Source organism: Anomaloglossus baeobatrachus, chromosome 11 (genome assembly GCF_048569485.1).
Source record: "Anomaloglossus baeobatrachus isolate aAnoBae1 chromosome 11, aAnoBae1.hap1, whole genome shotgun sequence".
In the NCBI taxonomy this organism is placed as follows: domain Eukaryota; kingdom Metazoa; phylum Chordata; class Amphibia; order Anura; family Aromobatidae; genus Anomaloglossus; species Anomaloglossus baeobatrachus.
Window position 1 is genome coordinate 18402922 of NC_134363.1, and position 18555 is coordinate 18421476.

At 44.9% G+C, this 18555-nt stretch overlaps 1 protein-coding gene across 1 annotated transcript; it reads right to left on the reverse strand.

Moving 5' to 3' along the window:
- Positions 1-2194: 2194 nt before the first annotated feature.
- Positions 2195-13412, reverse strand: LOC142255714 (uncharacterized). Its single transcript, XM_075327170.1, has 5 exons — positions 13364-13412; positions 8995-9114; positions 6040-6189; positions 3461-3601; positions 2195-2415 (listed from the first exon to the last, which is right to left on the reverse strand). The coding sequence occupies exons 1-5, from the start codon at positions 13410-13412 to the stop codon at positions 2195-2197; spliced, it is 681 nt and encodes a 226-aa protein (XP_075183285.1).
- Positions 13413-18555: the final 5143 nt, after the last annotated feature.

Consider the following 18555-nt stretch of genomic DNA (forward strand, 5'->3'; position numbering starts at 1 on the left):
TCAGGCCGCCGCAGCGGCTAAATCTGCCGCATGTGGCAAAAACCGGACGGAACGCAAGCCAATGCGGTACAATGCGGCGCCAATGCAAGTCAATGCTGGAAAAAACGCAACTGGCGGCAAAAAAACCCGGTTTCATTTTTTCAGCAGAGCGCCGCATTGTGCCGCACTGCTACAGCCGGATGTGTGAAAGAAGCCTTACTGGGCGCGGTTCACCAAATACACACATTTGCCCACATTCCCTTACTGGGGCTGTTCACCACATACACACATTTGCCCACACTCCCTTAATGGGGCTGGTCACCACATACACACATTTGCCCACATTCCCTTACTGGGGCTGTTCACCACATACACACATTTGCCCACACTCCCTTACTGGGGCGGTTCACCAAATACACACATTTGCCCACACTCCCTTACTGGGGCCGTTCACCAAATACACACACTTGCCCACACTCCCTTACTGGGGCCATTCGCCACATACACATATTTGTCCTCTCTCCCTTACTGAGGCTTTTCCCCACATACACACATTTGCCCACACTCCCTTACTGAGGCTGTTGACCACATACACACATTGCCCACACTCCCTTACTGTGGCTGTTCCCCACATACACACATTTGCCCACACTCCCTTACTGGGGCTGTTCACCACATACACACATTTGCCCACACTCCCTTACTGGGGCTGTTCACCACATACACACATTGCCCACACTCCCTTACTGGGGCTGTTCACCACATACACACATTTGCCCACACTCCCTTACTGGGGCTGTTCACCACATACACACATTTGCCCACACTCCCTTACTGGGGCTGTTCACCACATACACACATTTGCACACACTCCCTTACTGGGGCTGTTCACCACATACACACATTTGCCCACACTCCCTTACTGGGGCTGTTCACCACATACACACATTTGCCCACACTCCCTTACTGGGGCTGTTCACCACATACACACATTTGCCCACACTCCCTTACTGGGGCTGTTCACCACATACACACATTTGACTAAATTCCCTTACTGGGGCTGTTCACCACATACACACATTTGCCTACATTCCCTCACTGGGGCTTTAGATGTGAGAAAAATTCAGAGAGTGTCAAATGAAGGCAGGGTGAGCGTGTGAGAGGAGTGTAATATGGAAGCGGTCCTGTCCTGAGGTAACTGTTCAAACAAATTGGCAGGGTATCAGTCCCTAGGCCTCCTCGACTTTCAAGGTCAGTGGCAAATTGAGAGACTGCTGTTAGCCTTTTCATAAGGAGCAGTGACGTGATTGAGTGTTGAAACGTCTAGAAGAAACAGTGAGTTTTCCCTCAGGATTCGAGTCTCCGCTTGCTGGAAAAGATCAGAGATCCAGAATTTTCTTGTCTTGAAAATCCTAGGATTTCAAGACACCTTTTTCCAGGTAGGGAAGTATCGGCAGGAGGATACGACCACCACACAGCAGACAAACTGTACTCTTATTGGGGCAGGTCAAATCACCATCATTGTAAAGGCCGTAAGGAATGTTCCGGACTGTTCTGTAGAGCTTCAGTAAAAGGTAAAAGCTCCTGTCCTGTCTCTGGCTGAATTTATTTTTTGCTGCGACATCCCTACCTCAACATCCCCAGGAACCAGGATAGTTGGGGGTGAGGGGACAACCTTCCGACACTGCGCATCACCACCTAACGACTGGGGACGTCCAGCAGTGCTTGGCCTTACCAAAGTCGAACATCCCAACTGGCTCTCTTTATTTATTAACTTTATTTTTCTCTCCTCTTTTTAAAATTATTTTTAAACCCATTCACAAAAGCCTGTCGCACATGACCAGTATGGCCATAACGTCACTCGGACCGACCACCATGACATCAGAGGTCTACCGGGGGCACATTTTCTTGGCGATTGACCACAGATGGTAGATAGGAAAACATGCTCAGTGGTTATAAGCTTTGTTTTGAAGCTGTCCAGGATAGCTAAAAGGGCTCTGCTACCTCGGAATGCTGGCCATCTTTAGTGCTGTGCTCAGAAGCCAGACCGCAGCAGTGGTCGGTCTCCTAGGCCGCAAGCTGTAATGCGGAGATTGCAAAAGTGTTTGACTTTACAATCAATATCTGAGCATTTCCTTCTATGACAAAGGGAATAACCATTTATTCAAAATTTATTTTCTAAGCCAAAAAACTGCTTTAAATTCTATTTTCCTGTTTAAAAATATGAATTAATAAAAGGCACTAGGAGCATTGTAAAAGGTAGCAGAGCTGACAGAACTGTGTTTGGTGGATTTGGTACGTCACTGCTGCTTGTCGCCCGGGTGCAGGAATATGTGGTTTCTGTGTGCACAGTACCATATGTGGAAGACTCATTTCCTTTATAACAGAAACCTTCAGAAGCGCAGCCACGATCTATCGAAGTCACAGTCACGGAGCCTAGAAAACAAAAAATATCAATGCTTTTCAATGTAACTACCAGATGATGACAATTGTGATTATAAAGGGGTGCAATAATGACTGGCTTAAAGGGAGATAGGTGTTCACAGTGCTGTACACTCATCTACAGTGCTAGAGTCCAGAGTATTCTACTTCACATACCGGAGATTTAGTGACTTTTGAGTTAAAAGTGGAGATGGTGGCTCACTGGCTGGTGCAGCATTCTGGACTCCAGCACTCTATACTGTGTGCATGTGTGCAGAGCAACACAAGTGGACAAAGCCTGTGATGCTATGATGTCTACAAGATGCACCCTGTACTGGGGTGTACAGGCATTGAGCTGGGCTTTGCGCAAACTGGTCCAAAATTGACTTTTGGGCTTGTATGACCCTTGTTTTGCTACTGACAACTGCATACTGAAAGTAATGTTAGGTATGAATTGAGGATATTCAAAATGAAGGATCAGTCCAAGAGGAGAAAGATGCTGATTTTCCAAGTCTAAAATCTACAGCCAATTACAGCAGCGGCAACATGGACAGGATTTCATCAAAGCACTAATGGGCCAAAAGGTCCAGGCTCTCGCACTTTTTGGGGCAGCGAGTAAGCAGCTCACATTGGCTAGCAGTTTCATCCAGTGCCTCTGCCTACTAGGACCAAAAATGTCTTTCCGACTCATGCAATAATACTAAAGTGATACTTGAGTGCCCGAAAATCATTAGCATAAATTTGCATGTTGCTGATGTAAAATCTCTTCTACCACCAGTTTTAATTGCTGGATTCTGGTCCCCATAGGTTTATATAGGGACCGACGTCTGGCCAGATATCCGGAATTAATTCCGGGCCGGAAACTCATTTTTTTTTAATCTGATTAGGTCCGCCGGTCCCGGTTATCTGTGAATCCGTTCATCATTAATCCTGGAGATATCAATTCATTCTGCAAATTTTCATTTTTTGCATTGTATAGGTTGATATTGCAGCAAATCACAAGCAAAATCCATGTCAAAGTCATATGAAACTCTCGGGTAATGTGCCAATTTTTTTTTACCTGTAGTTTTTTTTCTAGTTTCGAGAAGACACATAGTTTGATCTCCCGCACAATTTAACGTCCTGAGATTTTCACATGACGATCTCAGCAAAGAGCATATGGGGCACGTTAGTCCGTTGGGCGTTAAACTGACATCCGGCACTTCAAAAACACAAAAAGAGAAGAAAATAATAATCTAATAAAACTGCAACTGAGAAGAAAGTCAGAAAGACAAATAAACGCTATGGAGATATGGATAGAACTTTCCCGGAATTGTAGAAAGTTATTTACAAATGGAGCTAATATTCATGTTCACATTTTTAAGATAGTGTATTTATGTATCTGGAAAAAAAAATCAAAAAAATGTATCAACTTTTCTAAGAGTCTTTAGTAATAATTTCTTGCTCATTTGTGTATACAGCTCCTATGCAAAGCTATGTGTCGCAATGGTTACAGACTATAAACAAACCTTATATGCAGGCTGATTCTCTAGTCATTTGTATCACTACAGCATCCTCATATTGCACCCTTAGGGGCCCTTTGCACACTACGATATTGCAGGTGCGATGTCGATGGGGTCAAATTAAAAGTGACGCACATCCGGCTTCGCAGTCGATATTGTAGTGTGTAAATCTTTTATGATACGATTAACGAGCGCAAATGCGTCGTTATCGTATCATCGGTGTAGGGTCCGACATTCCCTTAAATGCTGGTGCTGCGACAGGACGATGTTGTTCCTCGTTCCTGCAGCAGCACACATCGCGGTGTGTGAAGCCGCTGGAGCGAAGAACATCTCCTACCTGCGTCCTGCGGCCCAAGCCGGCTATGCAGAAGGAAAGAGGTGGGCGGGATGTTTACATCCCGCTCATCTCCGCCCCTCCGCTTCTATCGGCTGCCTGCCGTGTGACGTCGCTGTGACGTCGCACGACCCACCCCCTTAGGAAGGAGGCGGGTCGTTGGCCAGAGCGACGTCGCAGGGCAGGTGAGTGCATGTGAAGCTGCCGTAGCGATAATGTTCGCTACGCCAGCTATCACCAGATATCGCTGCTGTGACGGGGGCGGGGACTATCGCACTATCGACTAAGCATTGGCTTGCGATGTTGTAGTGTGCAAAGCCCGCCTTAAGGCTGCTTTACACGCAGTGACATCGGTAGCAATGTCGCTCGTGAAAGCACCCGCCCCCGTCGTTTGTGCGTCACGGGCAAATCGCTGCCCGTAGCGCACAAAATCGCTAGGCCCAGCACATCGACTTACCTTTCTAGCGACGTCGTTGTGACCGGCGAACCGCCTCTTTTCTAAAGGGGGAGGTTTGTGCGCCGTCACAGCATCGTCACACGGCAGGAGTCCAATAGAAGCGGAGGGGCGGAGAGCAGCCGCATGAAAGTGACGCCCACCTCGTTGCCGGCGGACGCAGGTACGGTGTTGTTCGTCGTTCCCGGGGTGTCACATGTAGCGATGTGTGCTGCCTCAGGAACGACGAAAAACCTGTGTCCAGCACCAGCAACGATTTTTTGAAAATGTACGACGTGTCAACGATCAACGATTAGGTGAGTATTTTTGATCGGTAATAGTTGCGCATAGGTTTCACATGCAACGACGTTGCTAACGAAGCCAGATGTGCGTCACAAATTCCGTGACCCCGATGGCATATCGTTAGTGATATCGTTGCGTGTACAGCCCCCTTTAGGCTGTGTGCATTGTTTACTCATTTTTTGATGCAGATTTGGTGCAGATTTTGGCACAAATCTGTATGTCTTTATGCCAGCAAAGTCAACGAGAATTCCGAAGTGTTGTGCACACGTTGCATAATTTTTCCTTGCAGATTTGGTGCGGAAAATAATCTTTAGCATGTCAATTGTTGGTGCATTTTTGTCCGCATTTTTTCACCCTTCCACCCATGGACTTAATTAGGAAAATTGCATGGTACAAAAACGCACCAAAAATGCACCAAAAACACACCAAAAAATGCACCAAAAACATCTGGATTTTTTGGTGCAATTTTCTGCCAGGTAGTGCAGATTTGATGCAGCAAATCTGCAACATATGCACATGGCCTTAGTCGGCAATCAAAAAGAGCAACTTATCACTACAGGATAAAACTAAACTGTGTTAGTTTATGGTCTGTAACCATGAGTACAAATCACGGGCAGCAAGAATTGCATCCGAGCTCACACTTTCAGATAAGTATATTATTCTCTGAATCACTTCGGCATTTCAGAGATAGTAAACTTTGATCGAGCATCGCTGATATTGGGTATACTTGTTGCTCAACCCAGTATGAGCCGCTTGCAGTGTTTGAAAGGCACACACTGGCGGTAACAACAGAGTGATCGGAGGTAGTGTGCACCAAAAAGAAAGGAAAAACCCCGCTCACCCGCCCCTGGAAGAGATCTGCTTATGGTTGGCTGCATGTGGGCGGAGACTCAAACTACCAATCAGTATCTCACAATGGGGTCCAGGTCAATTCCGGGTCCCAAACCAAACTTTATCTAACTGAACTGAACTTGGACAGGTTTGCTCATCTCTAATTGTGAAATATTTGAGAATTATTGATTCAATTAAACTTTTCCTTAAAGTAGACTCGGCACTTGACTAATTACCAATGGGTTTTTCCGGAGTACAAAGGTCTTCAGAACAACATGTCGTTGCCATACGCTCTGAAATATCCGAAGATGTGCTGAAGGTCCCGGTTGCATTACATTGACTTGGTTGAGCGCAGAATCTATTAAAGAACTGAAAAATAAAATTACCTATAGAGAGAAAAAAAGGAAAAACAAGTCACAACATTTGTATCCTTTTCAAGATTTACTATAAGCATGTGGTGCACTATTCTATCCCTTCATCCTTCTGCTAAGGACATTCTGAAAATGTGATCTGTTGGGGGTCCTGAGGACTGGAGTTTGGGAAACACTGATTTTGAGCAATCTGTCCTGAATATATTCTTCTCCCATCCAGAAAATGGAAAGGAAATGGATGGCAAGTGTCCTTCAATATTCTCCAATTCTACACACTGCACATGCACAACTTTACTTGTCATCAAGAACTTGCATAAGCGCAGATGATCGTATTTGGTCATCTTTGCACCAATTTTACTTTGTACCAATTTTCTGTAGGTGCTGGGAGCTCGGGGGTCTAGCACAAAAATAGTAGAGGAGTCTGATTGATATGTCTCATCATTTGCCTCTCCATGCATCTGCTGCCATGTTCTGGAGGAGAATAGAGCATGTTCAGGCTTTGCTGGTACAGAAGCATGGCTTCTCACAGTGGGAAAAGGACGAAATGATGGACAGTTATATTTTTTATTAAGTAATATCTACTACAAAGGAGAGTTGACTGTAAGTGTGCAAAGTGACATGTTTCCTCTTCCTTTGTGTTGAGAGGACTGAGAGAGCACTAGGACTCAGAGGTCTCCCGGCAAGTCGTGGGGGGACAGGATGTGAGAGAGCATAGTGGCGGTGGCATTCCCAAAAAATCCCAGGAGACAAGAGACAAGATGGTTCTGGACTGCTGCAGAGAGCTGAGACTTTTGTGGAGAGCTATGCTAGCTGAGGTGGAGGTCGGATGCTGATTAGGCCAAGCGGCCGGGACCTGGGAAAAGAGAAGTCTTAATTCTTAAGAAGTAAATAGATGTACTTTTGCTAGGCTAGAGAAGGGACTTTCTACAGACTGCTTAAGGAGAAGGCATCCGGTCTAAGGACCCCCATTCCTGAGCTCTACAGAACTGTGAGTGACTTTTGGCTGAGGGCTGTTAGAGTCCTGCAGGAGATAAATCACTGACTCAGCTCACCCTTACAGTTCTAAAAGACCCTAAACAGGTTCCATACCTGTGACCGAGCTAGAATACCTGAGGCCCTATTTCACCCTTGCAAATGGGCTCTAAGTAGGGATGGAGGGTATGAGCTCTTTGACAACACCACTATCACTAAAGGAAGACACAAGGGAACAATACAGGGGAAACACAACTGCAATCACCAGAGCCCTGGTAGATAGCAAAATCAACACTTATCTGAGCTGCAGCAGCCACAGGAGTCTTGAGCAACAGAAAAACATGACCTCTCCACAGCTCAGTCAGGAACAAACTATAAACCATACCCAGATATACACAGAGTAAGGTTTATAAAGGAAGTGAGAGGCTGGTAACATACAGGAAAAAGTAACATATTACCATGGTCCTAGAGTCTGCAGCTGCAAAAACAGGGAACTGTCAGATCACAACATGTGCTGCCAATCTCTGGAATTTTCTTACACTAACTGCCACAGAATTGTCAGCCGGCCTTGACACATCCATGACAGTTACACACCTTGTAACTTGTAGGAACTCTGAAGCTGACACACTGATCATTAAGTACAGCTCATTGTATGTGAATGATAGGTGTAGTATTTATGGGGAGTAGTTGATACTGCATTCTAATTTTGAGTCTCTTCCCTATCCTCTTTCAGTAAATACAGTGTTGTGACATTTCTGCCTGTGCCTTGGTTTGGTGACTCGCTGGATCTCATTCGGACCTCTGGTCATTACATTTTTGGCATAGTCGGCAGGATCCAGCATTTTTTATGGACTGAGGTGAGGAAGGAAATGATCATTGCTTGACCACTCTATAACTATTATTACCAAATGGGTGTTAAAGGGTTATTCCCCCCAAAAAATTAAGTTATCTATTACTGGATAGGGGATATCTGGATAATCACTGGGGTCTGATCACTGAGACTCATAGGGATCCCAAGAAGCAGTTTCTGAAACTTTGAAAATAGAGGATCTTTAGCCCTATCCTGAATGTGATCGAGGAGCCGGTGCAACCCCCGTCCAATTTAATGACTATATTATTAGCAGAAATAGCAGAGCTATATAAAACCATATGGTAGACTAATAATAGAAATCGCAACTTACTGTCACAAGATATGTAACAATGGAACAGGGGCTCCTATGCTGACCCTAAGACTGGGCGCCCTGCGCTGTCCCTTATCTCAAAGGTAAGCTTGATGGTAACCAGGTTCGAGCCCCCAGCATGACCCTGTCTCTTGTTCGAGCCCTTATACTACTTCACCCCCACCCAGAAAGCAGGCTGGAAAACAAGTAAAGAAAGACCCACAAATAGGCACAGAAAAGGGCAAATGAAACTCATGCACACTGCACTCAAACACAAAGGAGGGACAGTATGTAAACTGGGGAGTAACATAAAATAAATGCACAACTGGAGAACTCACACACCACTCAGAACCGCAACTGTAGATAACCATTGAACTGGATAACCACAGGAACCGAGGAAGCAGAAGCTATATCCGGCACTCAGCCCCAAAAATCCAGAACCTTATAAATTCTGGAGATGGTGATGATCAGCAGCCTGAGCTCCCAGCAGATGATCACAGGCCAGCAGAAATTAACTCTCACTGTACTGGAGAGCAGTGAAGCCAGAATCAGCTGACCCCCATGACAGCCTGTGCAACAACAGAATACCAGGCAGTTTGTCGGACTGTGCAATGTGAACAGAGTCCGACACTCAGTGCAATACAGAACGCCGCACGACATTTACAATTAAAATAACATGACCTCTTACCTGATACAGTTATCCTATACCGAGAGGCACACACATTTCCAGCGGGGCAGGAGGAATAGGTAGGAAGTAAACAATAATCTGAGTTCAAGCCTGAGCATGTGTAACATTTCAAACCCTGACCTGAAAGAAAACACAATGAAGAAACCATGAAAATGTACCAAGATGTTGAGGAGCAGAACAAGGTTCCTGGAAGAACACCAGAAATGTAAATTGAAGCTCCTTAACCCCAATGTAAAATCTGTAACTTGACCTCCCACCTACCATGAGCCATAATCAATGATGGTGTCTCCCTAGGTTGTACACAGTAGCAGAAAAAAGACACAGATCCATCACATCCAGCCTGTCATCCTACCATGGAGATCCAAAGAAAGACAGAACTCCTGAGGAGGAAGCTGATTGTCCCATGACAAAATTACAGAGTTTGTGTGGCCTTCTAATGCAAATCTGCAGTGACTCTCAATCCTGACAGTGTGCAGTGCACACACTGTCAGGATTTCATTGTATTTCCGGTGCGTCGCACAATTGCATTTATGTGGTTATTTGCTTGGCCTCTCTCAATTTCCTGAAATTAAGTGAAGCCAGGTAAAGTTTGTCGAAATATGTCTGGAAGTATGCAAATCACATACATCGGGTCTTTTTGCCACCCACTCTTATCCGCAATACCAGAGAATCCTGGCAGCATGCACATGCCTGAGGTCCCATAGAGTAACTTCAATTTTTTTTCAGACTGGACAATCCCTTTAATTCCCACCTCAGAAATGAGCAAATTAATTTAGTTTGGAATTCACTGCCATTGACAAATTAGACAATTTTTGATTGGCCTTTTAATTGACATTTACCACTTTACAAATTGGAGGAGATTACATTAGCCAAAAAAGAAACATTTAACCTTAATGGTACCTCCCCTAATGCCTTGCAACAAGCAAATCACATGGTATAGCACAACCAATCAAGAGAGACCATCAAAGCCCCTATAAAAGCAGAAGCAGGGAATGTAGAAGTAGTTTTAAGGAGATTTAGGAGAGTGAGAGGACATCAGAGCTGAGCAGTAAAAATAGGAAAAGAAAGCCATAAGCCAATGAAGAAACATTACAGATAATGTATGACTGCACATCTGTAAAGAAGCGTATCTGAAGAAATGAGAATATTGCCATACTTGTTTTTCAATTTGAGGCTTAGAAAAGTTTAAATTCATCAGATTTGATCATCTGTTTCTGGCCTCATAGCCACATCTCCTGAACGCTGGAATCCATAGCTCTCTGCATCCTGTAGTGTTAGTGACCTTTGTAGTAACTTCCTGGTGTCACGATCTTCTTATGTGCTGTTAAGAGGCATTGTTTGTGTTTTTCTAGCTGCATTTCTCCAGGGTTAGGTCCTGCGCGAGGCGCCAAGTCCATCAGGCCTCGTCCTGGGTTCACGCTTCTCTTATCTGGGAGCTGCTTCCCTCTGCACGCTGCAATAGTTCCTGCCCCGCAGCGTGCACTTCTAGTATTTTGTTGCTCTGATCCTGCCCACTACCCTATACTCCGTTCCCTGTCCTACATCCCTCCTGCCCTACCTGACCTCCCTTTTGCTCTGATCTGCTCCCTGCCTTACAGTTTTGTCTCTGCTCCCACCTCCACTTCCATGTGTACTCCTGGCTCCTGATCTCGGCTTGCTCTCTGACTATGGCTCAGCTCCTCTCCGGCTCCTGACCTCAGCTTGCTCTCTGACTATGGCTCAGCTACTCTCCGATTCCTGACCTCGGCTTGCTCTCTGACCAGCTTGGCTCTCCTCCGGCTCCTGATGATACCTCCTGGCTTCCGACCTTGGCTTTCTTTCTGACTGTGGCTCTGTTAATTCCATTGTACGTCTGTTAACTCCAGGCAGTGACCTTGACTTGTCTGAAAACTCCATTATGGCTCCACACAGATGCTAGTGACCTCTAGTGGGTAAGCGTCTAACTACACTGCAATGCATAACATCCCTCTACAGCATTAGATCCCTCTGGTGGTACATCACACATGGCACTGGTTGCTAAAGGTTTTTTTATGTCAGCTCTCTTATTGTCTTATTCAGTGAAAGTTTTCCACATTATTTTACTGTTTATTACTTATTTGGACATTTTGTTTCCTGAGACCCAGTGAACGACCTTACCTTTAGATGTAATCATTTAGCATTTCCCACCCAGGTCTCCAGTATCAATGCTAAAATATTATATTGCACTCCTTTCATTACTTTATCTCCTTAACACCGCATTCACACATCCGTTTGTTATAACTCGAGCACAGACCATGATATACTGACTGTCCACGGCTCTCATAGACCTATATGTGGCTGTCAAGTTCAGGTCTGGAGACCCACGGACAGTCAATATATCACAGACCGTGCCTGGGTTATGACAAACAATTGTGTAAATCAGGCATTAGGTTGCAAACAATTTTTTCCTTCCTTTGTTCAAAAAGTAATAACTTCTTCTTTTGTTCTTCTTCCAACATAGCCATATGTGAAAATTTGGAGTTTTGATTGGCATAAACTCTATGATGTACTGAGAAAGGGAAGTAAAAATCCAAGTGAGGAGAAATAATGAAAAAAAAAATGAAGTTCAACTATTGTTTTTATACCATTAAGGGGTACCTTACACGTTGCGACATTGCTAGCAATTGCTAGCGATGTTGAGCGCGATAGCAACCGCCCCCGTCGCACATGCGCTATGTGGTGATAGCTGCCGTTGCAAACATTATCGCTACGGCAACTTCACACGCACATACCTTGTCGGCGACGTCGCTGTGACTGCCGAACTATCCCTCCTTCAGGGGGGAGGTGCGTTCGGCATCACCGTGACGTCACCGCAATGTCACTAAGCGGCCAACCAATAGAAGCGGAGGGGCAGAGATGAGCGGGACATAACATCTCGCCCACCTCCTTCCTTCCAGTTTATGGTGATCTGTGTTGCAATTTTGAGTGGTGTGAGCGTTCCCATGTTGTGCGTTACATTCTTCCCTTTTTCATGGTTCCTCAGTATACATATTCTCTCTCCTGCGTTGAGTACTGTATGTATGAGTTTTTGTTCCCTCTGTCCATGTTATTTTGTGGGGTTTTGTTATTGTGTTTTCCAGCCCGCCTCAGGAATGTGGGAGAGGGGGAGTAAGATCAGGGCTCGGACAGGAGTCAGGGTCATGCTGGAGGCTCAGACCTGGGAACTATCAAGCCTACCTCTGAGAGGCTTAGGGGCCTCTGTCCTGTCATAACCTGTGACACCAATATGCAAATTGTCTCTTCACAGAAGAAATCTAGCACCACCTATTGGAAGTAGAAATTCTAAAAATCATTTTTGACTATCTAATGAGCCTTGTCATATTAGGATATAAGGTTTTAAGCACTTAGGATTTAAGCCAAACCAAAATCTCAATTTGGGGACACAGTGTTTTGGGGGTAGTCTCTCTCATTAATATGAGATCTGATTTGCCTTGCTGAGAGGCTGAGACTGGCATCTAAGACTGGGGTGTAAGCCAAATCAGATCTCATACTTTGAAGTGATGATGGGCAATACCCTGAAACACGGTGTTTGCAAATTGAGCTTCTGGTTTGGCTTATATTCTAAATCAAATGGCAAGGCTCGTTAAAGAGTCAATATTGACTTTTAGCATTGCTACTTCCAATAGATGGCACTAGAGTTCATAGAGGCAATTTGCATATTTAATTTCCCTGGTGAGTATTGCATGGCTTATAAGTCTCCTCATACTGGAATGTCACACTATACGAGAAGAAACCTTATCCTGGAGTTCTGCAGCCAAAACCTGCTCTCTCGACAGTAAAAAATCTACATCCAAAAAGAAGGTTTCGCTGCTTTTTTGTGCATTTTTAGCTGTTTTTTTATGTCATTTGTCTACAGTACATACTTAATAAAGGTAATTTCATTAATCACAAAAGAAGCAAAAAGGCAGAGGTTGTATTTTTGCATTTTTTCGTTGCTTTCACTGGTGAACAAATCCTGCAAAAACGCTGAAAGAATTGACACGCCGCTTCTTTCAAAAACGCAGCAGTTTTCCATTTCTGTTAGGAAAAAAATCAGCAACCGTGCTTGAGATTTCTGGAATCTCATAGCTTTTGCTGGTACTAAAAAAAATCAGCTTTAAATTTGCATAAAACTCTTGAAAAAGCGCTAAAAAAATCACAGCAAAAGCGCAACGTGTGAACATAGCCTTATAGTGTTTTAGCTGAGGGTGATGCCCAAATCTATTCTGAAACCTGCAGTTTTCCTTCATTATTTTATATAAGGGTTTACTCCTTTATTTGCAATTTATTTGAATCTATTACTTTAATTCTTGATGAACAAATGGAAATTTCTTTATGTAAATAACAATAGAATTGGAAAAAACAGTCTTACCTGTCGCTGCCAAAGCAGAGAAGAAGGACGCCAACCTCCAGAGGTACATGGCTAATGGGAAGCTCCTTCTATTCAGCGGAGATTTTATAACGGTGGATACCGGTTTTATGAGAAACGAAACTTAACTTGTTTCTTTTCCAACTCCTTAATTCCCTGGCGCAGGTGTTGTTCTGCCCCCGGGCGTTTTCCATTTTTGAGGGGGTTTTTTTTGCTCCCCTTCTTCCGAGAGCCGTAACTTTTTTATTTTTCTGTCAATCTTGCCATATGAGGGCTTGTTTTTTGCGGGACGAGTTGTACTTTTAATTGAAACCATAAGTTTTACCATATCGTGTACTAGAAAACAGTAAAAAAATTCCAAGCGTGTAAAAACTGAAAAAAAAGTGTGATCGCACAATAGTTTTGGGGATATTTTATTCACCGTGTTCACTATATGATAAAACTGATGTGAAGGTGCGATGCCTAAGGTCGGTGCGAGTTTGTAGACACCAAACATTTATAGGTTTACTTGTATCTAAGGGGTTAAAAAAAATCACAAGTTTGTCCAATAAAAGTGGCACACGTTTTGCGCCATTTTCTGAAACCAGTAGTGTTCTCATTTTTCTGGATCTATGGCTCAGTGATGACTTGTTTTTTGCGTCTTGAGCTGACATTTCTAATGGTACCATTTTTGCACAGATGTTACGTTTTGATCGCCTCTTATTGCATTTTGCACAAAACTTGCAGCAACCAAAATACTTAATTTTGGCGTTTGGAGTTTTTTTGCCGCTACGCCGTCTACTGATCAAATTAAATGATTTGATATTTTGATAGATCAGGCGTTTCTGAACGCGGCGACACCAAATATGTGTATATTTTTTTATTTTTTTAACCCTTTAATTTTCAATGGGGCAAAAGGGGGGATGATTTGAACTTTTAGGTTTGTTTTTTTTTTGTTTTTTTTTAAACTTTTTTTTACTTTTTTTTTATTTTACTAGTCCCCCAAGGGGGCTATATGGATCAGCAATCTGATTGCTCTGCCATATCTGTAGATCTCAGCTACAGAGCTGAGATCTGCAGATACGTTGCTTTAGGCCTCTGCCACATTCACGTGAAATTCACGCACGTGCCGAGAGACACGTATTTCCCCTGCGTGTTGCGTGCAGGTAAGTACGTGTCTCTGGTACGTGCGGGACATGTATGTTCTACGTGTGCTATCCGCGATAGCACACGTAGAACCGGTAATTAACATACTCACCTGGTCCTTCCTGCTGTCTGCGCTGCTGTCCGTGGTGCTGATCCTCGGTCTCCAGCCCTCCCGTCTCCCCGCTGCTGCTGCTGCCAGGCAGTGAAGTGAATATTCAATGAGAATAATGAGCGGCGGTCGGCAGCAAGAGGCAGCAGCGGCAGAGACAGGAGGGCAGGAGAAGGTAAGTAAATGTTTTGTTTTTTTTTCTCTGATACGTGTGTTTTCTCCGGCGCGTGTCACGCCGGACCGCATCCACACTACACCCGTGTGGTACGGGTGCGGTCCGTGTGACACCCGTCGTGACATGTCAGCGCTTTGAAAAACGCACACACGTACAAACGCACACGGACACACGTTCCGTGTGGTTTTACGTGTGTGTGCCTGCTACAATAGGGTAGCATTGCTGAACGTGTCTCCGGTACGTGTAAAAAATACGGATGTGTGTCGCAGGCCTAACTCTCAGTGCTGGCATTATGCCGGCATTGAGAGAAAGTGACTCATGTTAGCTACAGGCATCATCACATGACCCTGTGCTACCATGGCAACCACAGAAAGTCCCGTGATCACGCATGTGACTTCCGGTGGTGGCGGCGGTAAGTAAAAGTAATGGCCGCACGCATATACATCTCGCTGCCAGACTTTGGCAGCAATATGTAAGGGGTTAAATGCGATTCCACATGGAACATGCAGGCACACATGTCAGCTGTTGAAAACAGATGATATGTGGGCGGATCGCTGCGACCTGTTCACGGCAGGAGGCAAGGACTAACCTAACACGATCCATGACGGATATATCCGTCATGGGTCGTGAAGGGGTTAAAGTGAACCTTATACCTGCCTCATATAGATAATAAGAATTAGGATTTATATGACAACTCTTTTAAAATTGTTCTCCAATAATTTTTTATTGAAGGGCCATCATAAGATCGGTGAGGTCAATAGGACGTGACTTGCAGTGTTCGGCAGGAGCCACTAAACAATGTGCAAAGCTGTGGCCTTCGTGGCCTTCTGCTCCATACTGTCATGACTCGCTCATGGCTCTACTCCTGCAGAGCCTCTGTATGTGTTTGCTTTCCTGTTGTCGGTATCCTCCGAGGGTTTGGTCATTTGGGAGGAGCCTATTCTGTCTGCCTCATTCCAGGGGTCATGCTGGTTTATCTTGGAGTTGTTTCTCTCTGAACGCAGCCAGTAACGTAATGTGCGCTTCTTGGTCCTCGTGAGTTTGTTCTGATCTTGTCCTGCTACCCAGTACTCCTTCTCCTGACCTTCGTCCGTCCTACTCACTGAATGCTCCCTGTCTCCCTACCCTCTCCCCTCTTGTTATCCTCACTCCACTTCCTCCTCTATACTTACTTGTCCTCTTGGCTTCTGACCCCAGTTTGTGCTCTGACTACGACTCTGCTTTCCTGTCTTCCTGGTCTCCTGCTACCCAGTTCTCCTTCCTTGACTACCGTTTCATCTTGTTTGACTTTCCGGTCTCCCACTCCATTCTCCGCTTGTTATCCTCACTCCACTCCCTCCTCTATACTTACTTGTCCTCTTGGCTTCTGACCCCGGTTTGTGCTCTGTCTACGACTCTGCTTCCCTGTCTTCCTTGTTTCCTGCTACCCAGTACTCCTTCCCTGACTTCCATTTCATCTTGTTTGACTTTCCGGTCTCCCTCTCCACTCTCTGCTTGTTGTTCTCACTCTACTCCCTCCTCTATACTTACTTGTCCTCTTGGCTTCTGACCCCGTTTTGTGCTCTGACTACGACTCTGCTTCCATGTCTTCCTGGTCTCCCGCTACCCAGTACTCCTTCCCTGACTTCCGTTCCATCTTGTTTGACTTTCCGGTCTCCTTCTCCACTCTCTGCTTGTTGTCCTCACTCCACTCCCTCCTCTATGCTTACTTGTCTTCTTGGCTTCTCACCCTGGTTTGTGCTCTGACTACGACTCTGCTTCCCTGTCTTCCTGGTCTCCCACTACCCAGTACTCCTTCCTTGACTTCCATTCCATCTTGTTTGACTTTCCGGTCTCCCAATCCACTCTCCGCTTGTTGTCCTCACTCCACTCCCTCCTCTATACTTACTTGTCCTCTTGGCTTCTGACCCTGGTTTGTGCTCTGACTACGACTCTGCTTCCCTGTCTTCCTGGTCTCCCACTACCCAGTACTCCTTCCTTGACTTCCATTCCATCTTGTTTGACTTTCTGGTCTCCCAATCCACTCTCCACTTGTTGTCCTCACTCCACTCCCTCCTCTATACTTACTTGTCCTTTTGTCTTCTGACCCTGGTTTTTGCTCTGACAATGACTCTGCTTCACTTCGGTTCTTGATGTGACATCTTGGCTTCTGACCCTTGGCTCTCACCTGACTCCGGCTTTGCTTGCTCCTCTGTACAGTCATGATATCCCAGTACTGAGCTTCGGCTTATCGACCACTCTATTTCATTCTGACTTGTGCTAGTAACCTCTAGTGGGCTTGTACTAAACTGCACTTAGGAGCACTACATTCTCCCTGTGTTACTGTGCTCCCTAGTGGTAGCATCAAATTTACACTGTTTATATCTGTCCACCAGCAGATGTGACAGGAGCCGACCAGTGTGAATACAATGAGCAAATGTGAAAGTGTGAGTCCCAATGGTCAGACCCCCAGCGATTTGCCATATATTCCTTATCCAGTAATGGATACATATTCTCAGCTTTAATCCTTTCACGACCTAGGACATATTAGTACGTCCTAAATCATAAAGGGGTAATCACCACCTTCTGCTGTGTTGAGCCAGTAGTGATTCCCGCACATGTCTGCTGATTTGAACAGTAGACATGTGTGCCTCGCAGGCGTAGGTGAATCTGTGATCCACCTGCGCCTTTTAACCCCTAGATCGCGCTGTCAAAATGGCCGCGGCAGGGAAATCGCCTTTCCCCGTTGCCATGGGAGACCTCATGATGCTATAACGGAGAGCCGATGGTTGCCATGGTAGCGATGGGTCATGTTACATAGATACTTAGGTTGAAAAAAGACCTAGGTCCATCTAGTTCACCCTTCCTCCACCAATTCTACATTTTGTCCCTAAGTCACTTATAACCAACAATGTTTTGTGTACTGAGGAAATCATCCAGCCCTGATATAAAAGCTGTTATAGTATCTGCCATTACTAGCTCTTGTGGTCGGCATTCCACAGTCTGACCGCTCTAACTGTAAAGAACCCTTTCCTATTTAGCTGTCGGAATCGCTTTTCTTCCACTCGCAGTGAGTGCCCCCTGGTCCTTAGTATTGTCTTTGGAAGGAATAAGTCATGTGCCAGTCCTTTATATTGACCACACATGTATTTATACATATAAATGAGATCTCCTCTGAGACGTCTTTTTTCATCCTCTCATCATACGGGCGGCCTCCATTCCTTGTAATAGTCTAGTTGCCGCCTTTGAACTGACTCTAACTTCTGAATGTCCTTTTTAAAATGTGGAGCCCAAAACTGGATCCCGTATTCCAGATGTGGCCTTAAAAGTGATTTATAGAGGGGTAACAATACGTTGGGATCACGGGATCTAATCTCTCTTTTTGTGATGACTCCTGGCGCTATCATGACATAGTTCCTGTTACAACAGGCAGAGCATCGGCTGTAACATGAACGCAGCATTTCTACTGATCAGAGCTGTGCTGATCTGATCAACAGAAATAAATGAGTGATCAGACTGCTGATCTTTATAGTCCCCTAGGAGAACTAGTAAAATAAAAAAGAAAACAAAAAGTTTTAAAAAAAATTTAAAACATAAAAAAACCCTTAAATTTCAAATCACCCTTCATTCGCCCCATTGAAAATGAAACGGTTAAAAAATAAAAAAATATACACATCACTTGTTACCAGTACTGAGCACCTGAGCATGGGAGTGCCCGCTCATCACTAGTTACCAGTACTGAGCACCTGAGCATGGTAGTGCCCGCTCATCACTAGTTACCAGTACTGAGCACCCAAGCATGGTAGT

Coding starts and splice junctions, on each gene's coding strand:
- LOC142255714 (XM_075327170.1), bottom strand. CDS start 13,412: ATGTACCTCTGGAGGTTGGCGTCCTTCTTCTCTGCTTTGGCAGCGACA. Junction 9,115..13,363: donor CTCTGCTTTGGCAGCGACAG/GTAAGACTGTTT, acceptor GTTTTCTTTCAG/GTCAGGGTTTGAAATGTTAC. Junction 6,190..8,994: donor GTATAGGATAACTGTATCAG/GTAAGAGGTCAT, acceptor TTCTCTCTATAG/GTAATTTTATTTTTCAGTTC.